We start from the raw sequence: 21763 nt of genomic DNA, 5'->3' as shown, positions 1-21763 counted from the left end.
TGAGGAAACTGAAAATGCAATTCCAGAGCAGGCATTTGTGCTTCAAACTGGGAGACTGCCAATTCAAGTTTTACAGGTATTGATTTATTCTTACAGGTCTCTTCACCCAGATGTAGCTGTTCCTTGTAACAGGACCTTTAGCTGCGTGTTTTAAAACATGCAGCCTTTGCATCATATGTCTATGACCTTGGCTGGCTCTCTGCAAAACATTGCGCTCATTCTGTTTCCCTGCCTTGTTTTCACGTTCTTGACAAACAACATAATACCATTAAAGATGAAAATAAAGTCTGTATCTCAGCCTGGAAAATTATTAAAAGTATAAATAAAGCAGTATTGCAGGAGTAATATGTGCAGTTAAAATGTAGGCTAGATACTGCTACTTTAAGCAGCATTTCTTGTTACCTAGTATATGTTAGAAAGTGTTGGAAAAAACAAAACAAAACATTATTTTCTTGTGGAGGAAGGTATCCCTATTTTCAAAACAGTCTATCAATGGAAAACCTCACTAATGGTAGATTATATGTTTGCTTTAATGAAACTTCACTAGTTATCATGATTCACTATCATGATTATACTAATGTAACTCAAGCGTGCCTATAATTCCTACCAAATACAGTAGGATGTAGTATTCCTTATTCAGGGAATTTTGACATTTTGACATATTAGGCAGTTACACTTTATTTCAGAAAAATACTTTCTTTGTGAAAATGTTGCTGAGAGATAAAAATAAGCAATTCTCCAAGGGCACTGTTTTTTAAAGAGAAGTGTTTCTCTGCCAAATTTTCTTACTTCCCCTCCAATGCAATGATTAAAAACATAAAACCAGATAATTCTGTATTTTTTATTAAACATCTTTTTAAATTTTGAACTAATTGACTCTCATACTGACATAATACTGGAACATGGTCAGAGTTTCACTTCTTGAAGAGGTTAGGAAGAACATAGCACTTTTATTTTATATGAGCAGAGGGTAGAGTTTCTGACATGACCAGAGCATGTGCATCAAGGGAACTCTGAAATGTTTTTTGGCATGAGGACATACGTGCACTTGTAGTTACCAGTTTATGTATAAGGCTAACTGCTTTATGTATAAAGCAGTTTTACATGGTTTATATATTTTCATACCCCTTCCTTTCCACCTTGTTCTCAATTTGTCATTTTCTACTGATATCAATAAACTATTTACCTGCCAAAGCATATGGGAACTTAGTAAGGTTTTTTATCATATTGCAGCTGTTGATTCTTCTATCCTTTTTTTTTTTTTTCTGAAAATGCCCTGCTTTTCCATTATAAATTCTACTTTTATATATAAATTCTATATAATTTTCTGTTATACCCCATTTTAAATGTAGATTGAGCAGATAAATCATAAAAAAAGTTCATGCTCTTTAAGTTGTATGGGCAAATATTGGCTGCAGAAACTTCCCAATATCTTGATGCAGTAATGGGCAGTCATTCTCCAAACTGAGTATAGAGGAATATTGGTTTTATGTAAACTGTCTTGAAGCAGTAAAATATGACCAAGTGGGGAGTTGGGAGTGGATACATATGTATGTAACGTCATCCAAATGGCGTAAGTTTGGTGTCTTTGAACCATAGGTCATCCAGCCCAGTGGGACTGTCATCAGCATTAGATCAGGTCAGCTGTGGCTTCATCTACTGAGTGCATCTACACATTTTTCATGTTTTCACTTTTTTTCCAAAACAAATTGGAGAGTAATAATATTATTAGACCACAGTTACTTCACATCACTTGATTATGATTCCTAGTAGAGGATATATATGCTGCGGAATTACTTCCAGTGATTTACAATCAAATACATATGATCACCTTCACCTGCCAAGAAGGAAACCAGCTACAGCACAGAGAAGATTGAGGGCCAAGTGGTTTTTATGGCATTGTGCACCAACACAGGCATTGCACAAAGTCTTGTAAGTATTACTAATAATAGCTGGGCAACACTGACTGCATTTCATATCTGCTGCTTTCATTCCAGTTATTTGGAAAGTATGCGTCTAGGTCAGAGTAATAATCAACACAGTGCATTTGCAGTTGTGTCCTGTTTTGATGAGGGCGAGGAAAAGCCCAGTGTGTGTTGCTGAATGTTTCAGTGGCTGCTGGTCACTAGGAGAAAATGGCTTTCTCTAAGTTACGTGCACAGGTGGAAGATCCACTAATGCAGCTCAGTTTTGCTGATGATGACTCTATTTGGCAGATCAGCATTTCTAAATCAAGTCTGTTAACACACAGTAGCAGCAGCAAGCAGAGTAGTGTCACTGCTTCAGGACTGGAGGAGCCAAGAAATGCTGCTGAGCACAAGTTCTTAGTGTTGTGGAAATAAGTCACCGTGATTCTGCTGTGGTACTCTAAGCGATATTTTCCCAGCAGTCTGCGAGTAGGTTTCTCATGTCATGGGGGCCCCACCTCTGCAGGGGTGCTTGACATCTGTGGCAGCTCTATACTGTTTTAGCTTGGTGACAAGTAGTAGTTCTGTTTCTTTTCAGATGAGTAATGTGCCTCTAATAGCTGCAGGCTAAAGCAAATAGGTTTTCTAAGCTGTAATAGAGAAACTGATTGTCCAATTATCTGAAGTTGTAGGATTTGCAAATAAAGCTAATTGTCTTCAACAAATAGTAGGAGCTTTTAGCCAAGATAAAAGAAAGATGTTAGAGAGCCAGGGAACAGTTTTGCTAAGTTAATTTATAGCGCAAAGAAAGTGATGCTTTATCTTCTTTTTAACTAGGTGGTGAAGATACAGTTGGTGTCTGTAAAAGCACAGAGGTTGTACAAAACATATGGATTTATCTTTTTCTGGACTTATTTTTCATAAAGTGAAGAGTTATTTTAAAAATGCAGGGCTTTAGCACCAGCAAGTAATTCCCAATAGAAACTATATGACTCCAAAACTTATAAAATCCATTTTGTCCATATCTGCCTCCAAGAGTTCTTAATTTTATCCACCCCCCCCCCCCCCCCCCCCCGACTCTGGCCCTTTCTGCTTGCTTCTGAAATCATCCCTATATCTTAATTCTCATGAACTAACAGCCTAGAGGGCTGAAAGAGTTTTATCCTAATCTCACGCATAGTACCTATTTCTAGGAAAGTACTGAACAGAATGAATTGGAACAATATGACAGTTTCTGTGGCAGATCAAGCCATGAAATTCATGACAATTTGTAAAGCTTATCTTCCGTCTACCAGTGTAAAAGATGGAATTAGGGAAAAAGTCAGGTGCAATTAACTGAAGGTTTGAAGTAAGTCCTTAAATCTCTGTAAGAGACTGTATCATGAAAGCATTTTTTATTCCCAAAAAGAGAAGTTTTTCATGTTGTTTTTTTTTTGGTTGGTTGGTTTGGTTTTGAAATTCCTTGGGAAATGATCCTTGTTGTTCCCTTCCAACTTGGGTTCTTCTGTGATTCTATGATAAATTCTGAATGCCTTCATTCTGTGAATCCACTCCCCTGCATGTCTGCAAGCTCATTAAAATCAGGGTAAGAAGATTTAATTGCAACTGCCCAGGACTTGGGCATGTGAGATTATGGTTCTATTCTTGGCTATCCCACATAACACATTTGCATGTTTCTGACTGGCCAGGCTACTTAGGTGAAGTATTTCAAACTTGTTTGTCTAAAATTTAGGTTTGCAATTCATTTCTTCCTTCATTAAGGCAGATAACCCTTAAAAAAAAATAATAAATATTTCACTTTAATTGTGTGAAATAGAAATGACAGTATTTCTGGAATCTGGAGACATCAGCATCTCTAATCTTTGTGCACCAAATTTATGTTTTCCTACAGCATTATTCAAACATCTAACACTGTGCCTTTGTACAAAAACGTGGTATTGGTAAAATGTCACAGATCTTGCTATTGCAGTTATGTGTCACAGGCCAGTGTGAGTACTCAGCTGGTGTTAGACTCAAACCTTCTTCTAGGCAAACTTTCTAAAAATGGAACATTGTGTTTATGTTACAATGCGGAAATACAGTGGCTGTAAGCACAGAGAAGCACTGCAATGTTAACCAAGTTGACGGAGTTTTGAGAAGGAGCAGTATATACTTACAGTGAATAACATGAGTAGTGTTACTAGTTAATGTGTTCTTTTAGTGAAGAAGGGCCCTAGGTATTTAAGGAAATGTTTGAATATGAGTCTGAGAGGGGTGCCTGTGCAAGGAATTGGGCTATTATAGACCTGCAGTCTGTGATCTCCCTTATTGTCCTATGTGGAATTGCTTATTTCTAAGCAAAAGCCCAGGTATAGCTACACTGCATACATGAAGTGCTAAAGAGGATTTTTATATAACTAACTTGGCCAGCCATATCAGTGAGCTGCAGCAATGTGTTTTTCAGTCCAGTGCAATGACTGCATTAAAGCTTGCTCATGCTTCCTCCCTATTGACATTTTCTGATTGCCCTAGTTAAGTGGAACAGCTGTTGGCAAAAAGTAGTGGTTAATATGACCAAAATTTAATGTATCAATATCCAGTTTCTGCTTCTCTGTTTAACAGTCTTATCAATATCCTGATAGTTTATATTTTAGGTGCTAGTTATATTTCAAATGTTCTCTATAATTTGTTGATAAATGAGATACTAGATGACTGTGTTTTTAGTAGATCTGAAAATATCAGAAGAGAACCAGGCTAATGAGAAAGGGACCTAAAATATTACTACTATTACTAATAAAGGATTACTAGTCCATTTAAGTTTCCTGAAGCAGCAGAAATGGGTGAGGCTGTAAAGATTTGGGTAGTTTTGCCGCCCTTATGATCCAAACTTCTATAAAGCTGGAGGAAGGGGTCTTGATTAACTTTAATGACGTTTGGACCAGATCAAAGGGAGTTGGTGCAGGGCAACATTTGAGCAAATGAAGAACAACTTAAAATTTAGTTGCTGCCATTTAAATCAATGATAGTATGCATTATCCATGTGCTCCAGTGCTTTGTAGGGCAGGGCTAGTTTCTTCAGTGCTTTCCCTACAAGCTACCCAGACTAGTTTTCCACCACCTTTATTTCCCTTCTGGTGTGTTTTGGAAGCTTGAGATAGCAGTTTGAGTTGGTCTGCTGCCATGTGTTCCCTCTTCACCCTCTAGGCAAGAAGTTTATGTCAATTCCAACCACATATATGTTGCCTTGTTAGGATTCAACATCAGTTTTTTATGTTACTAGCCTATTGTGCCAAATCAAATATTGCCGCATCAGACAGAGCGTTCATCAGGTGAGAGGAAAGGTTAAAGAAGTCAACAATGTCCTGTTCCCTCCTCCCTTTCTTCCCATTGCTTGGGGATGTAGTAGAAGCTCATTCTTTGGTTTGACAAATATTTGATAAATATCTGTTGTGAATAGATTAGATACATGCTTTGCAGAGAACAACATCTAGACAAAGCTAGACAAAGTCGTTCCAGACATATTTTCTGTTGCTTCTATGATTAATTCACAAATGATTCAGGGTCTTGACTGTCTTTTGCTTTGTCACTTGCTCTGTTTATTACCCAATGTACTGTCAACCTGATGCAATGTTTCCAGGCCCCAGTCCAATTACATGTGCTAACAAATATTCCCAGATGAAGTCTCAGGGAACCTTTATGTTGAAAAATTTCTGGATATTCTTCCTGAGGTTGCAGAATATATTTTATTTTGTTTCTTTCTCTCTCTCTCTCTCTTTTTTTTTTTTTAATAGAAGGAAGATTTGAATTTTCTTCCTGCTGTAATCTTATTATATCTTGACACACTTTCCATTTTCAAGCCTCAGGCTCCACTGTAAATTTAAAATAGTAGCGACAGTAAAGGGATTATAGGATAGGTTACATTACTTTTTATACTTACAAGTTAGTAATAGATTTCTAAGAATTTTTTAAACTTTTTTATTCTGTTTTATATTTTTGTTTATTATTTTCTTATTCTGATATAATTCTTATTGATCTTATTGTTTCTACTGTAGACTTTATTATTGTGATAACAGCAATGCTGGGCTTAGCCCTATACAGAAAGTGATGGTCTCTGCCCCAGAAAAAAAGCAAGCTTTTCCGATGAGGATGAGAAAAGAAACAAAAGCATGGAGTAGTGGTTTGTCCATGGTTAATAGGAAGTAAATCTCTCATTTTTTGTTCAAATAGACCATGCTGCTGTGGTGTCTGCTAGTGATTAGTGGATAGAGGTGAGAGGTAGTAAGTCAGACAAATGAGACAAATATAAGACATGCTGTAAGTTGTAACTGATTGCATCCACTAAAGCAGTGTTCAGTATTTCTGTTTCTAAGACAGGATTTAGGAATAGGCAGAGTAAATGATTGTTTATTTTGTCCTAGGAGAAGAAAAGGACCAGTTGCCTGAAGTCGACACAACACACAGCCTCTATAACTTTTCCCATTTCCTGGCTGCATAGCAAGGCACTGCTGCTGTCTTGTCTGATGCCACTGATGGAGGAGCTGGCATGCCATCCCTGATTTCTCAGGCTTGGCAATAGTTTGGCACAAGCCATCTCTGTTTGTGCAGTAGTAGCTGTTAAGCATGATTTATGATGTCAGCCTACAGAAAGCAGGACCATGTGGTGAAGGCTCTTCCTGGATCAGGTTGCAATTCCCTGTGGGCTGCTCATAGTACCTGTTCTACAGAAGCAATTATGTGCAGCACACGGTAGCCTGAACCCTGCCACAGGAGGCTGCTGGGCTGGAATATCTCAGAATGAGCTGAGAACATTGCTTAGGTAAGCAGAAATAAATAAAACGCGGGCAATCCTCTGCCACTTGCAGCCTAACATATGGGAAGAGAAGGAGCTTAATGCAGTACAGATCATTTGCTCATTGGCTGCAAGGCCAAAGAGAGTTTGTCCAGGAGAAGGGAGGGTTTCAGCTTCCAGAGGCTGGAGGAGCTTTTCACTCACCTGGTTAGTATCCCCAGCCTAGCTTCTCCACTGCTTCTCCTTAGCAGTGCAAGCCTCCTCTCCTCAGTCTGTCTCATAGAAGGAGCCCCATGTTGAAGTGGCCAGGCAGAAGGTGTTGAGGGGAGGAAGCAGCTGTTCCAGCAGAAAGAATGGATTCCTGAAGAAGAGAGGTGTGTCTTAGGGAGGGCCCAAAGGCAATGATGACGGTGCCACAGTCAGAAAGACGGGAGAATGACATCCTCATCCCTGGTGCCCTCCTCAAAACCATTCTGTTTCATTCCAGCCTCATTCTGTCCAACTCCCCCAGTTACACTTTGTTAACTTTTCCCTCTATAATAATTCCTCACGCTCTTTGTAATCTGTTTCCTCCTCAAAATCTCCTCCATAACTGCAACCTCAGTTCACTGTTCACAAGTGCAAGGGCAAAACAAGTTATTCAATTTTATCTATGCTTCCATGTCTGTTATTGCATCAGAAGGCCTGATCTTTCCTAGGATATGCTTAAAAACTCAGCGTAAGTAATAAAAAGTAATAATTGCAGTTGCTTTGTGATCTTGAATGAATCACCCTTACTAGAAGTCAGAGAGATTACTTATTTCGTAATAGATTACAGTCAGTTTCACTGAAAGTATGTTAATGTTTTGAGGAAGTCTGCTGCAACTTGCTGTTACAGCTAGGTAACTTGTAAGCTGTTGTACAACTGAGGCTGCCAGTTCAGTTTGTACTCAAGTAAATGATAGAAATGCTTTGCCCAGTACAGAGTTTAGAAAAGTTAGGGTTACACCTCTTACAGCTCCTCAACTCTACTATGGTCTAGTAGTTTCAGTGCAGTGAAAATTGCCGCAGCCAAGGGTCATTTGGGAAGGAACTGGCAAAATTGGATGGGAAGAATAGGACAAAATAAACACCATCTGCACCGACCCCAGGCAGCTCTCTGGGGTAAGAAAGGTAGAAGTGTAGCAATGGAAGTAAAAACTCTGGACTACTGTCCAGAAGCTACTGTCAGCTTCAAATCCACTTATGGCTATTCCACAGGCTGGATGGAATAAACATTAAAGTGACATCTTGGCTATGGGCACCGGGATGTCTTGCTGCGGCTTTGGTTAAAATTGACGCTGATCAGCATGTCATATTTAATTTGACTTAGCTCATAATTTACAAGATCTATTTTGATCAAATGATGAATTTTAGTTTCAGGAGGTCACAGTGCATCTTCACTGGGCTGGACAGAGCTTCAGTCTGGGTGAAGTCATGTTGGAATCAGCAGGCACTTCCCAGATAAGGGGCTATTCGAAAACATGCACCCGGTAGAGACAGTGGCTGTTTGCAGTGCAGCATCATTATATAAGCCTTTAAAAGCAGCAATATCCAGCTGGCTTCCCCACCACCCCTTTCTGCCTGCTGCAGGCACTCCTATTTCTTACAGGGTTGTCCAGAGCTGGGACCTAGGCACACAACTTGTAGGTACTATCCCGCTGCGACATGGAGAGTTTACAGGGCTGAAACTCAGTCCTTGTCATTCTACTGTAGGCAACAAGGGTGGAACAGCTGTGCTTAATAGATTGTGTGTATCATCTATTTCTTCATCTCCATTTTCCTTTTTGTCCCAGCATTTACCGGTTTTTCTTCCAGTTTAATGGCATTATTAGGTGGCAGTGTCAGAAAGTGCTTAAGAGCACACTGATAAACAAAGCAAGCAAACCACAAATGTAATTTAAAAATGCCCTGTATATTAGCAGTACAAACAGCAGGGTTCTGGGTGGATCTTAATGCCAAACTTTAATGCTGCTTACAGGGCTGGGGCAATGTTGACAAAGCAAAGAAAGAAATGGCGATTTATAAAGGTCATAGGTGATGCCATGGCAGTACCGTGATAATTTTTTTAACAATGTAAAAGTAACAGGCATTGATACTTAATCAGTACTCCTGTATTAGTCAACTGCCCTTGCTCTGCTCTCTTTGTGCAGGTTCTTTTGTGTGTCCATTTTCCCTCCCACTGGTGCTGCTTGAACAACAACAAAAAATGCTGGGGCAGGACTTTGGGGCAAGCTAAGTGAAAGGGGTCTGTTGGCCAGGTGAGGTGTTATGTAGGAGACTTACTGCTCAGGGACCTAAAAGAGGTTGAGGGTCCTGGAAATACTCTGTACCGCAGATGACACAGTGAGAAGGAGTACCCCAAGGTGGGCTCTCCAACCACCATCACCCTCAACTCCTTTATTTAAAATAAAAAATAATTTAAAAAAATGCATTGCAGCACTTGATGGTGTCTTGACATAAAAAGCATTAGGGTTTTGCTCAGTAAAAACAGAGAAAGAGAGAAATACAATAGAATGAATAAAGGCGGAAGATCCTTAAAAAAAAGAATTGTGAATAGTAATGGCCAAAAAATAAAATAAACTCTCAAGAGAGATTTAAATTTTAACAGAATTTGTCAGCATTATGAGGATCAGGAAAATTGCCTTCTTGCGTGTTTAATGATTGCTGCCCTATTACTCTGCACTTAAGCTTATTTTTGAGCCCTTTCGAAGGATGTTCCTACTGGTGTTTGAAGGGCAAGTCAGGTGTCCTACCTGATGTTGGGTCAGGTGTTTGCAAAATGTCTGAAAGAAAGGTGAAGAATAGGTTTTCCTGTTGCTGAAAGAGGTGAGAAACAGCAGGTCGTCTCCTTGTCCACAGTGTGCGGCTCCAGGAAGCTCTGTGGTCTGGGAAGCACTTGCTTCCTTTCAGGACAAGCGTCATAGCTACCTCTCTAGGCTTTCTGCCGTCAAGTGACTCAACCTGAAATCTAGTCTGGTGGTTTCTGTTTGTGACTGCAGAAGGTCCCCAGTCCTTAGGGCTCAGAGCCAAGCATCCTGGACTATTGCTTTGAGCCATAGGCACTGCTGTGGGACTGCCTGTCACACAGCAGTACCTGTTTTACTGAGCTTGCAGGAGCAAGTTCTTGGTCCAGCTCTTGTCTCTAATGAGCCAGAACAGGAGTGACTCTGGCTCTGGGCCCCTCTTTGTACTAGCTGTCAGAACACAGCAGTATGTTTATATTTGAGTGACATAATTTTATTAAATTATTACTCATGTTTTAGAGACTCTTTCCAAGGATCTTTTGAACCTCATGTCTCCGAAGCTGGAGCAATATCTTTTATGGCAAGATGGCTTATTTGGTTAAATAAATCCAAACGCTCCCATGGGATTGCTTCTTTGCTTATGGCTGCAGCTCCCTCTACATGTGCTTGTGGGCCCATCAGAAGGACCACATTAAAATCCTTCATCATCCTTGAAGTAAAGGCTATATGTTAATACAGTTGAGTTTACCAAACTGTATTATAGAGCCGCCTTACAACTACTTGTGCTGCTAAAACTGAGGAAGGGGCAAAATGTGGCATACAGGCAGAAATCAGCACATTGGTGGGATTTGTAGGGGGACAAGACTGAATATGGGGACATATTCTCGTCCCCAGGCCCATTCAGTGTCAGGATAATTACCTTAACAAAAGTGACCTGAAATAAGACTGAAGCTTTGACTTGAGGGAGTGCTGTTAATACCACTGGCAGTAGGAATTCTTTAGAAGCCATGATTCAAGCATTTCTGCCCTAAGATAAAGGCAAGGATGTAATTGTGTTCTACATCAGTACTTAAGCCCCATTGACATCCTACTCCTGCTAAGTGTTTCCCTGAGCACAGTATTGCATTGTGGATAATTGCAAACACTCCTTTGTGGCTTTTATTTCCATCCATACTCTTCTGTGTGATTTTTTTTTTCCAAAGTGCATGATAAGAGGTTGTCAGGTAAAATTCATTTTTATTTTCAGGGCATCATTAGTGCTTTTCCCATTGGAGCATTCACTGTCAGCAGTACAAAGGGTACTCTCAAGAGTTAAGAGTAACTGTTTTTTCATCAGTTTATGTATTAGTTCAACCAAGGCAATGCACTGTAATATCTAGACAAGTCCTATAATTGGAGATAGTTTGAAACAAGCTTTTAGCTATTTATGTGCTCCAGCTCAAAGTTAATTTCACATCTAAGCCATTAGGGAAAACAACAACAAAAAACACCAATAAGAAACAGACCACTGTTATTAAAGACATCTTGAAAATCAGGTTGTTGACAGAGATGGTGCCTGCGTGTTGTTTCAAAAGCTTGGGACTAGTTGTTTCTCATTTTGTAAAATATATGCCGGGTCTGAAAAGCAGAAGTTAGAAGTTTGTGGTGTCTCTGGCAGACCCTCCTTTTTAGTGTCCAGACAAGTAATTTGAAAAGAATCTGAAGTACTGCAGTCTAGTCTGTTCTATATGCACCCAGCACAGAGGAGTAAGGTTTTGCTCTGGGTTCTGTAGTAAGGGTCGATGCTTTCTGAGTCATGTTAGGAAAGAAAACGGAGCTTCGAATGGGATTTTTGAGTTCTTTCTTCACTCTCTGACCAGCACAGCTTAAATGCTCAGAAGCTGTAGAAAGAGAATGAGAGAAGTGGATCAAGACTGTCCACTTCATAGCTTTCTCCTGTTGTTTTGCCCCTATCTATCTATGAAGGGAAGTGACATGCCAGAGATCCTGCTTTCCTTCTTCCTCTGCTGTTCTTTACAATGATTAACACTATATAAGCTACTATGAAAAACATTCACTCTCTCCTAACCAAAACCAATACAAAAAACTATGTTGTGTTTCTGCAGCTAGTCATGGCTCGTAAGGGAAAGTCTCTACTGTTAATCATGCAGGAAAACATTTAGCCTTCTTTGTGCTAATAGGATCTTTCTAGGAAAATACAAATGTGAATGAACAAGCTGGTGCAACCCAAGTAACCTGCTGACTCAGGTCTCTCACTCTGGTTTTATGCATTAAAGGCAAATCAGTGCAACATACTTAGTTGCGAGGAGGATTAGGTTCTGATGATCAGCTTAAGTTCTGAGATACAGCATCTGGGAGTTTCTGGAACTTGTATAGGTGTGTTAATCTGATTGTCCAAGAAATTTTCATCTGATAATTTTCTATTTGTGTGTCTGTGTTTTTCTTCCCACCTTGTGCTGCTTTCTTCACTTAAAAGTGCTTCAAAATATGTGAACAACTGATCTAAGCAGCACTGTGTGTATGGGTGCATACATAGTACGAATGCTCTGGCAACTACTTAGAGGTAGACACAATTAACAATTCTGTCTATAAATACCCCTGAAGATAAAATATTGTATTTTTCCATGTTCACTGATGCAGGAGTATTTTTCAATCAGTCTGATTTAATTACTTTATTTACTTTTGGGTTTCATGTTTTTTTCAGGCTTCAGACTTGGTTATCACACCAGCTACGACTTTCAAGGAAAAACCAGACCCCAATGGTCTGGTATTTGGAACTGTGTTCACTGATAATATGCTGATGATTGAATGGTCTTTGGCTTCAGGATGGGAGAAACCTTATATTAAACCACTTGAGAACCTCTCGTTGCATCCAGCCTCTTCATCTCTGCATTATGCTATAGAAGTGAGTACCCAAATCCCTTTGGAAACCGCTTTTTTTTTTTTTTTTTTTTGATTAGTTTCTGAAACTGTAGCTTTCTAATACATGAACTATTGCTACCTTAGTGTTGAGTTACATTTTGATCTGATAACCGATGCCCTTTCAGAATAATTCCCTATTTACAGCCAGGGGTATGTTTATGTTGGTATAATTCAGAACCAGCTCTGGTCTGTGGATTCCAGCTCACTTAACTTCTTAGCCTAGTGAAGGTGAACCCTTTCCTGTATGGTGGCAAATTCATGTGAGAGTTCATGAGTGTTCTAGATCACTGACAGGGGATCAGTGCAATTGCTGTCATTGATGCGACTTAATGAAGCCCTGGATAAGACTGTGTGAAATTCCAAGAGTAGCTTTAATTTGAAGACTGAACACGCACTTTGTGAAATTTGTTTTAAGCTGTTTTAAAGGCTCGTAGCTTGGATTGCAGGATAGACTAGACAGATGCTTGTTTGTACCTCCAAACAGGTCTGGAGAACTCCAAACAAATTCTGAGGCATCTGGCATATAGAAGTGTATTGACGCAGAGAATATTCAGCAAGGAACTTTGGAAAGTGAAATGTTAAGTCGGAAACCAGCGTGGTTAATAGTTTCCGTGCTTAGCTACTTACTGTCTAAAGCTGCCTTTTGCGTCTCCAGGGCAGCTTCAGCACTACTCACATCTGTGTGAGAGCTATGCTAGGGTGCACTGAGCTACCTGGGAGCATACAGGATTAATGGAAGCCTGCTTCTCCTCCCATCTCTGTGTAGGTGGGAGTCTCTCCACTGAAGTTAGTGGAGTTTCTCGTGCTTCTTTTATTATTCTTTTTTCTTTCTTTTTTTTTTTTTTTAACCACTAGTAAAATGGAAGGTTCGAGCTTTTTCCTGCTTGTTGTTCCTGTGCTCCTCCCTTCACCATTTTTTTTGTGCTTGCTGTTTTTTCCCATCTCGTTCCCAAAGGTCCTGTGTAAATTACAACAGGCCCCTGTGACTAATGCTGCAGCTCTTGATCTGCCCAAGGAGTAAGAAACCACGCTGGAGTCCCAAATCTATATTTCACTCTTAGTAGCATATTGCTTTAATGCTTGGCCTCTGGCCCAGTTTGAAGTCATTGCTAATATGAATATGCTCTTATTTTTTTTTCCGTTTTTTTTTTTATTCTTTTACTCTTACTGCATCACGTTTCCTCTAGCCAAGAGGACAGACAGAGGAGAATCTGGTGCCAATGCTGTGGCTCAATGAATACACAGTGGGTATAAAAAAATGATGAATTTGGCATTCCCTCCCCTTTCTCCTTGCCCTTCATGATGCAGTGTGATTGTCTGGATCTGCTGAACTCCAGATCCAGTTCCTGTGATGTACAGATGTCAGATAATATTGTTTGCACACTGCTGTAGTAACCAACCATCAAGCAGCCTATGGTGCAGTTGCTCTCATTCAAGATGGGCATTTCTGGAACACATCACTGTCTCCCTTTTTAATAAGTGAGAGGTTCTGCTGAGCTCTGGAAGGTTAAAAGTATTTTGGAACAAAAGATTTAACGGCTTGAGAACGCTTTGTGTTTCAGTAATGATGTGATTCTTGTTTCTCTCAAACCATTGATCAAATCTTAGTAGTAACATTCCTTCCTTTTCCCTCTCATTAAAATTTCTGTGAATGTCTTTGGAAGAAGGGTGGGGGGAAAAAACTGTTCTGTGATGAGAACTTGTAGCATTACAGAAATGTGGTATTAGTAACTGATTCAATCAAAATCATATCAAAGTATCAACCATTACACCAGCTATGCCATTAGTGTTTTTTTTTTCTTTGTAGCTACAATGTCTATCTTAGGAACAGTTTGTTTTGTTTTGTTGGTTTTGTTTTAATATCTGTGTACAAAGCTTTTAATAAGGTTGGTATTGCCATAGGAATAAGTTATATTTTGATGGCAAAAAGTTCTGGGTTCTAATTCTGGTTCTCCTGCATAATTTGTGTGTGGCCTAAGGAAAACTGCCAGGATTCCTGCAACCCAGTTACAACACAATTAAAATTTGTCATGTGGAAAGACCTAACTCTGTCTGGACTGTACAAAAGCTTTCTAAACATTACATTTCACTGATCCTTATGGGAAAATATTGTAGAATGTAATAATAATGAAGCCTCGAGTATTCTATTAATATTACTTACACACAAATGTAAGAATCTTTTTCCATAATCAAAAAACTGCATATATAGCCTTCAGCCATTTAGAATGAATTTGCAGGCATTTTTGGGGAAGCACTCAGGAAGAAGTCTGAGGACACTGACAGAAGTGATGTAGTTACATTCATGGAACTTACAGTAAAAATTAATGTACAAAGAAATGCTTCAGAAAATAATTTCTAAAAATTGGAACTCTGTAAGCATGAATGAACATTTAGCACTTAATCCAAACAATAATTTTACATATGTATATATTAATATGTTTATATAATACATGCATTATCTATCTATAACTGAAACTGGAAATTATCAAACTGGAACTGCAAATAACTATGGATGTTTTGTGGGCATAAGTTTTTTTATTATTTTTTACTTTTGCTGTGGTTAGAAGACACTGTATTCTGCTGAGAGGGCAGGGTGGGATAAGAATTTCTGGTAAATTTATTGTCAGCATAAGTCATCCATGTTCTGCAGTTTGATGGGACAATACTGACAAATTTAAGTTTCCTTTTAAGTATAGATAAAACATTTGCATACATTATTGCTGTATTATAAAGCTGATGCACCTGTCTCACATGCTAACTAAACCCCCTTCTACAGCATAGGAGCGGATGGGAGATGTAAGTGACCAAGATTTCACTATGACTACAGCAAGAACTGTAACAGATTTCCCTTAATTACCGTATCAAACTCTTCTTGCCAAAATCTGTTTTGGACAGAGCTCTTATAAAGATTAGAATATATCATTGAATTCTATAGGTCTTTTTCATAAGGGAGAGTACTGTTTTGGCTAAGCCTTAGATATCAGTCAGAATATAAGGGAGTGGTTAAGTCAAACGCATGCTACAAATTTTAATTGTTGTAACCAAATTATGAGAAGAATGTTCATCAGTAAGTTCCCTGACAGAGAAAGATGTATCAGAAGCACGGACAAGTCATCTTTGTAATATAAACTTTGTAATACTATACCTCACAGGAGTGTGTTGCAAGGATTAACTAGTTAGCATTTATGCTTTGAGTACTGTGAGCAGGAAAGTGAAGTTCTTTCATTTCCAAACAGCATGTTCTACTTTTGCACAGGTCATCATGGGATAGCATGCCTCAATTAATATCCGACTTCTTTTCCCTCCTTTTTGGCTTGGTAGTTGTTTGAAGGAATGAAGGCTTATCGAGGAGTAGATGGCAAAATCCGCCTGTTCCGGCCAAGCCTCAACATGGACAGGATGGCACGATCGGCAAGAAGAACAACTCTGCCAGTACGTAGCCAAGGCATCTTACTCTCCTTAAGTCGGAGTGTATTTTTATTTTCAGAGTGCAAATCTCTGAAACATTATGGTAGTGTAACGTTTATCAAGTGTGCTAACTCTTGAATAGTTCTGTTAAACTCTAAGAGATCCTATTCAGTGAATGGTTGGAAGTTATTTTTTCTATTAAATCAAAACTGTGTTTACCTTTCTGCATTGTGTCCCTACTGCCTCAGGTGTGCACGGTCTTATTTCTGAGGGATGAGCTCTGCAGTCATGCAGACAGCTTCTGTTTGCATGTAGACAGTTGATTAAATTGCTCTGTTGCTAGTGTTCTTGCTTTTTACCTCAGTTAAATCCTTTGACCTCTGAGTGCCTTCGCTTTTGGTTTTGCTAGAACTTCATGCTGCTTTTAAGCAGTTGTATATTGGCCAATGACTTTCTTCCCTTGCTTATTAGCTTTGCAGTAAAATTGGGAGACTTGGTGCACCCTTTGGATCTCTAACCCAAATCTCTTCTGCAGAAGAGATGTTGCCGGAGCTCACAGCACGCCCTCGGGAGTGAGGGGGTTGGCTGCACAGGGAGTTCTTTCCATGTGCTTTGAAGGCAAGACAGGTCAATAGCTCCTTTTTCCTAACTCAGGAGGATGCTTTGTAGCAGCAGGAGGGCATTTGGGATAATGAATAAGAAGGCACAGAGACTGTGGGATCTTAAATGGGATCTTAAAGAAATGAATTTGAGGAAGGTGGTGTAGTCCTATGAAACCCTATGGGCTGAGGAAGTGTTCCCCTTAACATATGGATCTATAAGGACTACAGTTTGTTCAGGTTATATTTCTCTGTTTTCTTTTCTCCCTTTGCTTTTCCTTCCCAGAGTTTTGACCAGAATGAGCTGTTGGAGTGCATCCGGAAACTTGTGGAAGTAGAAAAGGAGTGGGTCCCATACTCAACTGCTGCCAGCCTGTATATCCGTCCTACCTTAATTGGAACTGAGGTTTTAAACTTTCTTTTTCATTCTTAATTTTTGTGTATTTAAGCACAAAGCAAAATCCTTCATCCATAAAGGCAAATATGCAGCAGTTGGTAGGCAACAGTATTACATTTCAGGGACAACTTGTTTTTATGTTCTTTACCTCTGAGTTAGTCACCTGTAGCTCTACTTCACAAATTTATGTTGACCACACCACCATCTAGTGGATATACTGATTCAGATCACAGAAAGTAAAGTGAATCATCTGTTCTAAGCAATTACAGTAAAACCTAAATTCTGTTTGTTTTTGTATTATAAGTATAAATGTCTTTTATATGGTAATGTATGCCTTTAAAATATTAACAATCAGGGGCATATGTGAGAGTACAGAAGTTAGAAGCAGGAAGTGTATTTTAATTAAAACATTTTTTTTAGCAGCAGCAAGCGAGAAAGCTAGAGTGGTAGATCATAGGACAAAGAAACTAAAGAACTTGTGGTTCCCAACTAGACAAGTCACTTTTCTGCGATATCCATATCCTTATGTAGCTAGCATACGTGAGCACTATACACGTGTTCTAGGACTTCATTAACTTAAAGTCTGTAAACTAGTTGCAGATTTGGGGATGGAAGGATCACCACTCAGCAACCATAAAGTGTTAATATTAAGAGGTTTTTCTCTTTCATTTTTTTTGGAAATTCTTCTGCTGTTGAGATTTGTTTCAATCAAACAAAATTGCTGACCTTTTTTGAATCAGACCAGTTAGAAAACCCAGTCACTATTATATTTTGAATAATTGTGTAAGAATGACGAAAAATACCAAGACGTCAATTATTTAATGTTTATTTTGTTAAAAGTTTTGCTGAAAGAGTAAGGTGGACAGAAATCAAAAGCACCATCTTTACACCTGAGGAAAGCTCATGTGAAGTTTCCAGTAGTTCCATGTTTACCTTTTTTATTCCCCCCCTTACTTCCCAGTCTAGCTTCATGTGCCTTGTGCACAGTATTTTGCTTAAAACTTTTGTACAAGTCGTCTTCTTTAGAAGAATTCAGTTCAATAACTAGTAGTAGTAGTAGTGGAGACTTAACATTAGAACCCAAGGATGAGCTTGTTCTTTTTAGGGGACTAGTTCCTCTGAGTGGAGAGGAAATAGTAGCCCAAACAGCTGCCTGTAAGATCCCAAGAACTGCATATGGTCCAGAGTCTCCAGAGGTCCCTTCCAACCTCAACCATTTTGTGATCACTCTAGAGCTTTGCCAAGTATCATATAGATAAGCAGAGTCTTCAGCTGCAGAATTCAGACCTTGACCAGTGTCAGGCTTTTCACCTCTGTCTTCAGGTGTTGATAGTGATGACTTGAAGCATGAGAAGCCATCTCTCCGAAGGGGTAGGGGAAAAAGTGATACATTCCAGGTTATTTTCTGTCCTGCTGTGTGAACCATTTCCAGTAGACAAATCATTTTAGATTGTCACAGAGCCAGCACCTGACTCTACCAATGCCAGTTCTAATTGGCATTGGCTAATTCTCATCACTAATACAGCTGACAGTGGTTTTTCCACCATTGCTATTGCTCATGGTGGTCCTTGCCTCCCCAAAAGGTTTTGCAGACTACTGCTCTAATTAATTCATATAATTATATAGTGTTTTCTTGAGGTAGTTTCTGAATTCTCAAAAGCTTGAGATGATGTGAGAAGATTAAAATAATATTTAGACAAATGAAAGAGCTGTAAATGAGTGGTGACAGCGCATAAAACTAGTGTTGTCATGTTGCTTGGGATGGGGGGGAGGTAATATAAATATTTCCTCTTCATTGCAGAACTTTGCATTTTTTAGGTAAAAGCACTCCACTGCTGCAATTTCTCTGAAAGCAGTATTTCAGAAGCTAATTTTGCAACATCTGATGTTTGGAGTGAAGTAAACCTGTAACTTTACTTGTTTACATTCCTTATTTTCAGCCTTCTCTTGGAGTGAAGAAGCCAACTAAAGCCCTACTGTATGTCATACTGAGCCCTGTGGGCCCTTACTTTGCAAGTGGAAGCTTTAGTCCAATATCATTATGGGCAGATCCAAAATATGTAAGAGCCTGGAAAGGAGGAACAGGGGACTGCAAACTGGGAGGGTAAGAAAACCTGATTCTGCATTTGTATGGAATCTATCTCCACATACCACATATCTCCACATATCCAAAGGAGATGTGTTTTTTAGTGAAGTGTCTAATCCAGCAGAAGTAGAGGTATTAGATGTAGCAGTTAAGCAAACGATATACTATGACAAAGATTTCAAAGCAGTCTTTTATGAATATTACCTATACAATTCAGTTGTGTATTTTTGTTTGGATACTACAGTCAAGTGGGCTACGGGGCGAGACAATTTTTATAGCCTCTCAGGCTGAGGAACTGGACCTGGAAGGTGTCCATGTAGTACTTTAGCTCATTTCCCTTGCAGAAGTTGACACTGAAGATATCACTTCTGTGATGCAGCTTTCAGTATAGCGGTCTGCTGCCAACCAGGCAGTGAGCAGCATTTACTGCTGACCTCCATCCTTGGCAGACTGTCCTGACAAGCCATCTGCAGTTAGCTAGGGGAGTATGGGTGTTTCTGGAAAAGCATGAGACAATTAGCTGTGTATATGTGGCTGTGGTCTGGCAGTTTTCTGCTGAACTAGGCCGAAGTGCCACTTAGGTAGAAACATAATTGTTTATGTCCAACTACTTGAGTTGTCAGAATTAAGCTGCTTAGGACTTGACTGGAGCAAGCAACTTGGATGTGGCTAAATAAATGACTTAATTGTGCAAATGTGGTCTTTGGTTTAAGCAAGGCTTTTTGTATTTACCTGAGAGTTTCTTTTCTAGGCAGGAAGTTAGTAGCTGTCAAGTGCTGCTCAGCTGAGCTACTAGAATAATCAAATGGCAAGAAAAGAGCTTTTCTACCTTTGTTCCGATGCTCTGAGATTTTGACCTCCTACTTGTTGTTTTTTGTTGAGTTTGAGAAATATTTTGTTTCCTGTGCATTCTTTCATCAGCTGTTAAAAAGAGAATACTCTGGAGTCACTGTTGATTTGATTTGCAATTGTGGCTCAGAGCTGAGACCTGAATTGCAGTGCAGTCTGCACTTTGGAGCTGCTGACTTGGGGGTTTGATGGTTGTTGAATATCAGAAGTGAAAGGGGTTTTTTGGTTGGTGGTTTTTTTTGTCGTTGTTGTTGTTGTTGTTTTGTTTTCCTCCCAGAGCAGCTACAGGGTGAACATAAATTATGTAGTTAAGTTCATCCTGTAGGCAGCATTTTAGGAAAACACTTGCCCCTCGAGGACGTGAAATTCATCAAGGCTAATCTGCAGCTCCTAGAACTACTAAAAAAAAATAAGTTCACAGAATCACAGAATTGTAGGGGTTGGAAGGCACCTCCAGAGATCATCGGGTCCAACCCCCCTGCAAAAGCAGGTTCCCTAGAGCAGGTTGCCCAGGCAGGCTTCCAGATGGGCCTTGAATATCTCCAGAGAAGGAGACTCCACAACCTCCCTGGGCAGCCTGTACCAATGCTCTGTCACCCTCACTGTGAAGAAGTTCTTTTGCATGTTGGTGTGGAACTTCCTGTGATCCAGTTTGTGGCCATTGCCCCTTCTCCTGTCCCCACAAACCACTGGAAGGAGGTTGGCCATATCCCTCTGTCTCCCACACTTAAGATATTTGTAAACATTAATAAGATCCCCTCTCAGACTTCTTTTCTCAAGGCTGAACAGACCCAGGTCTACTCGGTCTTTCCTCATAGGGAAGATGCTCCAGGCCCCGTATCATCTTTGTTGCCCTCTGCTGGACTCTTTCCAGGATATCCCTGTCTTTTTTGTGCCAGGGAGCCCATAACTGGACACAGTACTCCAGGTGAGGCCTGACCAGGGCAGAGTAGAGGGGGAGGATCACCTCCATTGACCTGCTGGCCACACTCCTTCTTATGCACACCAGGATCCCATTGGCCTTCTTGGCCACCAGGGCACACTGCTGGCTCATGGTCAACCTGTCGTCCACCAGGACCCCAGGTCCTTCTCTGCAGAGCTCCTCTCCAGCAGGTCATCCCCCAGCCTGTACTGATACATGTTGTTGTTCATTCCCAGGTGCAGGACTCTACACTTGCTCATGTTAAACTAGTTCTGTGAATGTAAACTAGTAACAAGAACTTGTAAACTAGTTCTTGTTAAACTAGTTCTGTGAATGTTTTTTACTAGAAAAGAAATAGCTTACCTCTGAAGATTCTGTATTCCAAGAGGTCTAACTACTCATCTGTTCACTTGACATATATGAGATTAGGTGGATAGTTTTGGTTTTGCCTTTTTTAAACCATGCGCTGGATGAGAACTATTGCATCTGTCCAGGATTCCAACTGCTAAATAAAGATGAATTCTTTACTAAGGTGTCTAATTGCAATGATTAGAACATGTAGAAAATGGAACAAGAATTATTTCTGAGAAAATTTGGATGGATATATTTGAGCTGTTGATGCTACTTAGCCCTTCAAAATTTTGGGTTGTCGATACAAAATGATCTAGTAAAAAAACAGTGAAGTACTTCTGATGGAAAATGAGCCCTTTTCAATAAAGGACATGGGCACTGAACCTTGCACAGAAATAAGAAAATACCCAATGAGATACTCATATGTTTGCTCTTTCTTTTTGTTTCTGAAAGGAATTATGGTTCTTCTATTTATGCCCAGCAAGAAGCCCTGGAGTTAGGCTGCCAGCAGGTTCTGTGGCTCTATGGAGAAGATCACCAAATAACTGAAGTTGGAACAATGAATTTGTTTCTCTACTGGATAAACGAAGATGGAGGTATAGTGACACACAACATGAAAACTCTTAGAGTAGACAGTTGGGATCATAAGGCAGGTATTCATATTCTATGTACAAGGCTTCTAGAAGCTAATTGGACCCCCAGAATGCCAGCCGTCATCCACTTCATCTTAGTGGGATAGTTACCTCCCTCCATAATCCACAAAATGATTGTTAGAGTGTCAATCGTAAA

The 21763-nt window shown here is 39.7% G+C and overlaps 1 protein-coding gene across 3 annotated transcripts in view; it reads left to right on the top strand.

Moving 5' to 3' along the window:
• The window catches only part of BCAT1 (branched chain amino acid transaminase 1), a 67476-nt gene that overhangs the window by 24062 nt on the left and 21651 nt on the right, over nt 1–21763 (top strand). The window contains exons 2-7 of one of the 3 annotated variants that reach the window (XM_080569420.1): nt 12145–12345; nt 13550–13606; nt 15684–15794; nt 16656–16775; nt 18707–18870; nt 21428–21570. In XM_080569420.1, the coding sequence (XP_080425546.1) occupies nt 12145–12345; nt 13550–13606; nt 15684–15794; nt 16656–16775; nt 18707–18870; nt 21428–21570 (796 nt within the window). Of the gene's footprint in view, nt 1–6304; nt 6703–12144; nt 12346–13549; nt 13607–15683; nt 15795–16655; nt 16776–18706; nt 18871–21427; nt 21571–21763 lie in introns of those variants that run through there. The other 2 variants (XM_080569419.1, XM_080569418.1) reach the window with 2 other exon arrangements.

This window comes from Anser brachyrhynchus (assembly GCF_964034855.1).
Source record: "Anser brachyrhynchus genome assembly, chromosome: 1".
Taxonomy (NCBI): Eukaryota; Metazoa; Chordata; class Aves; order Anseriformes; family Anatidae; genus Anser; species Anser brachyrhynchus.
The sequence above is the reverse complement of the archived record's forward strand: the minus strand, read 5'-3'. Positions and strand labels throughout refer to the sequence as shown.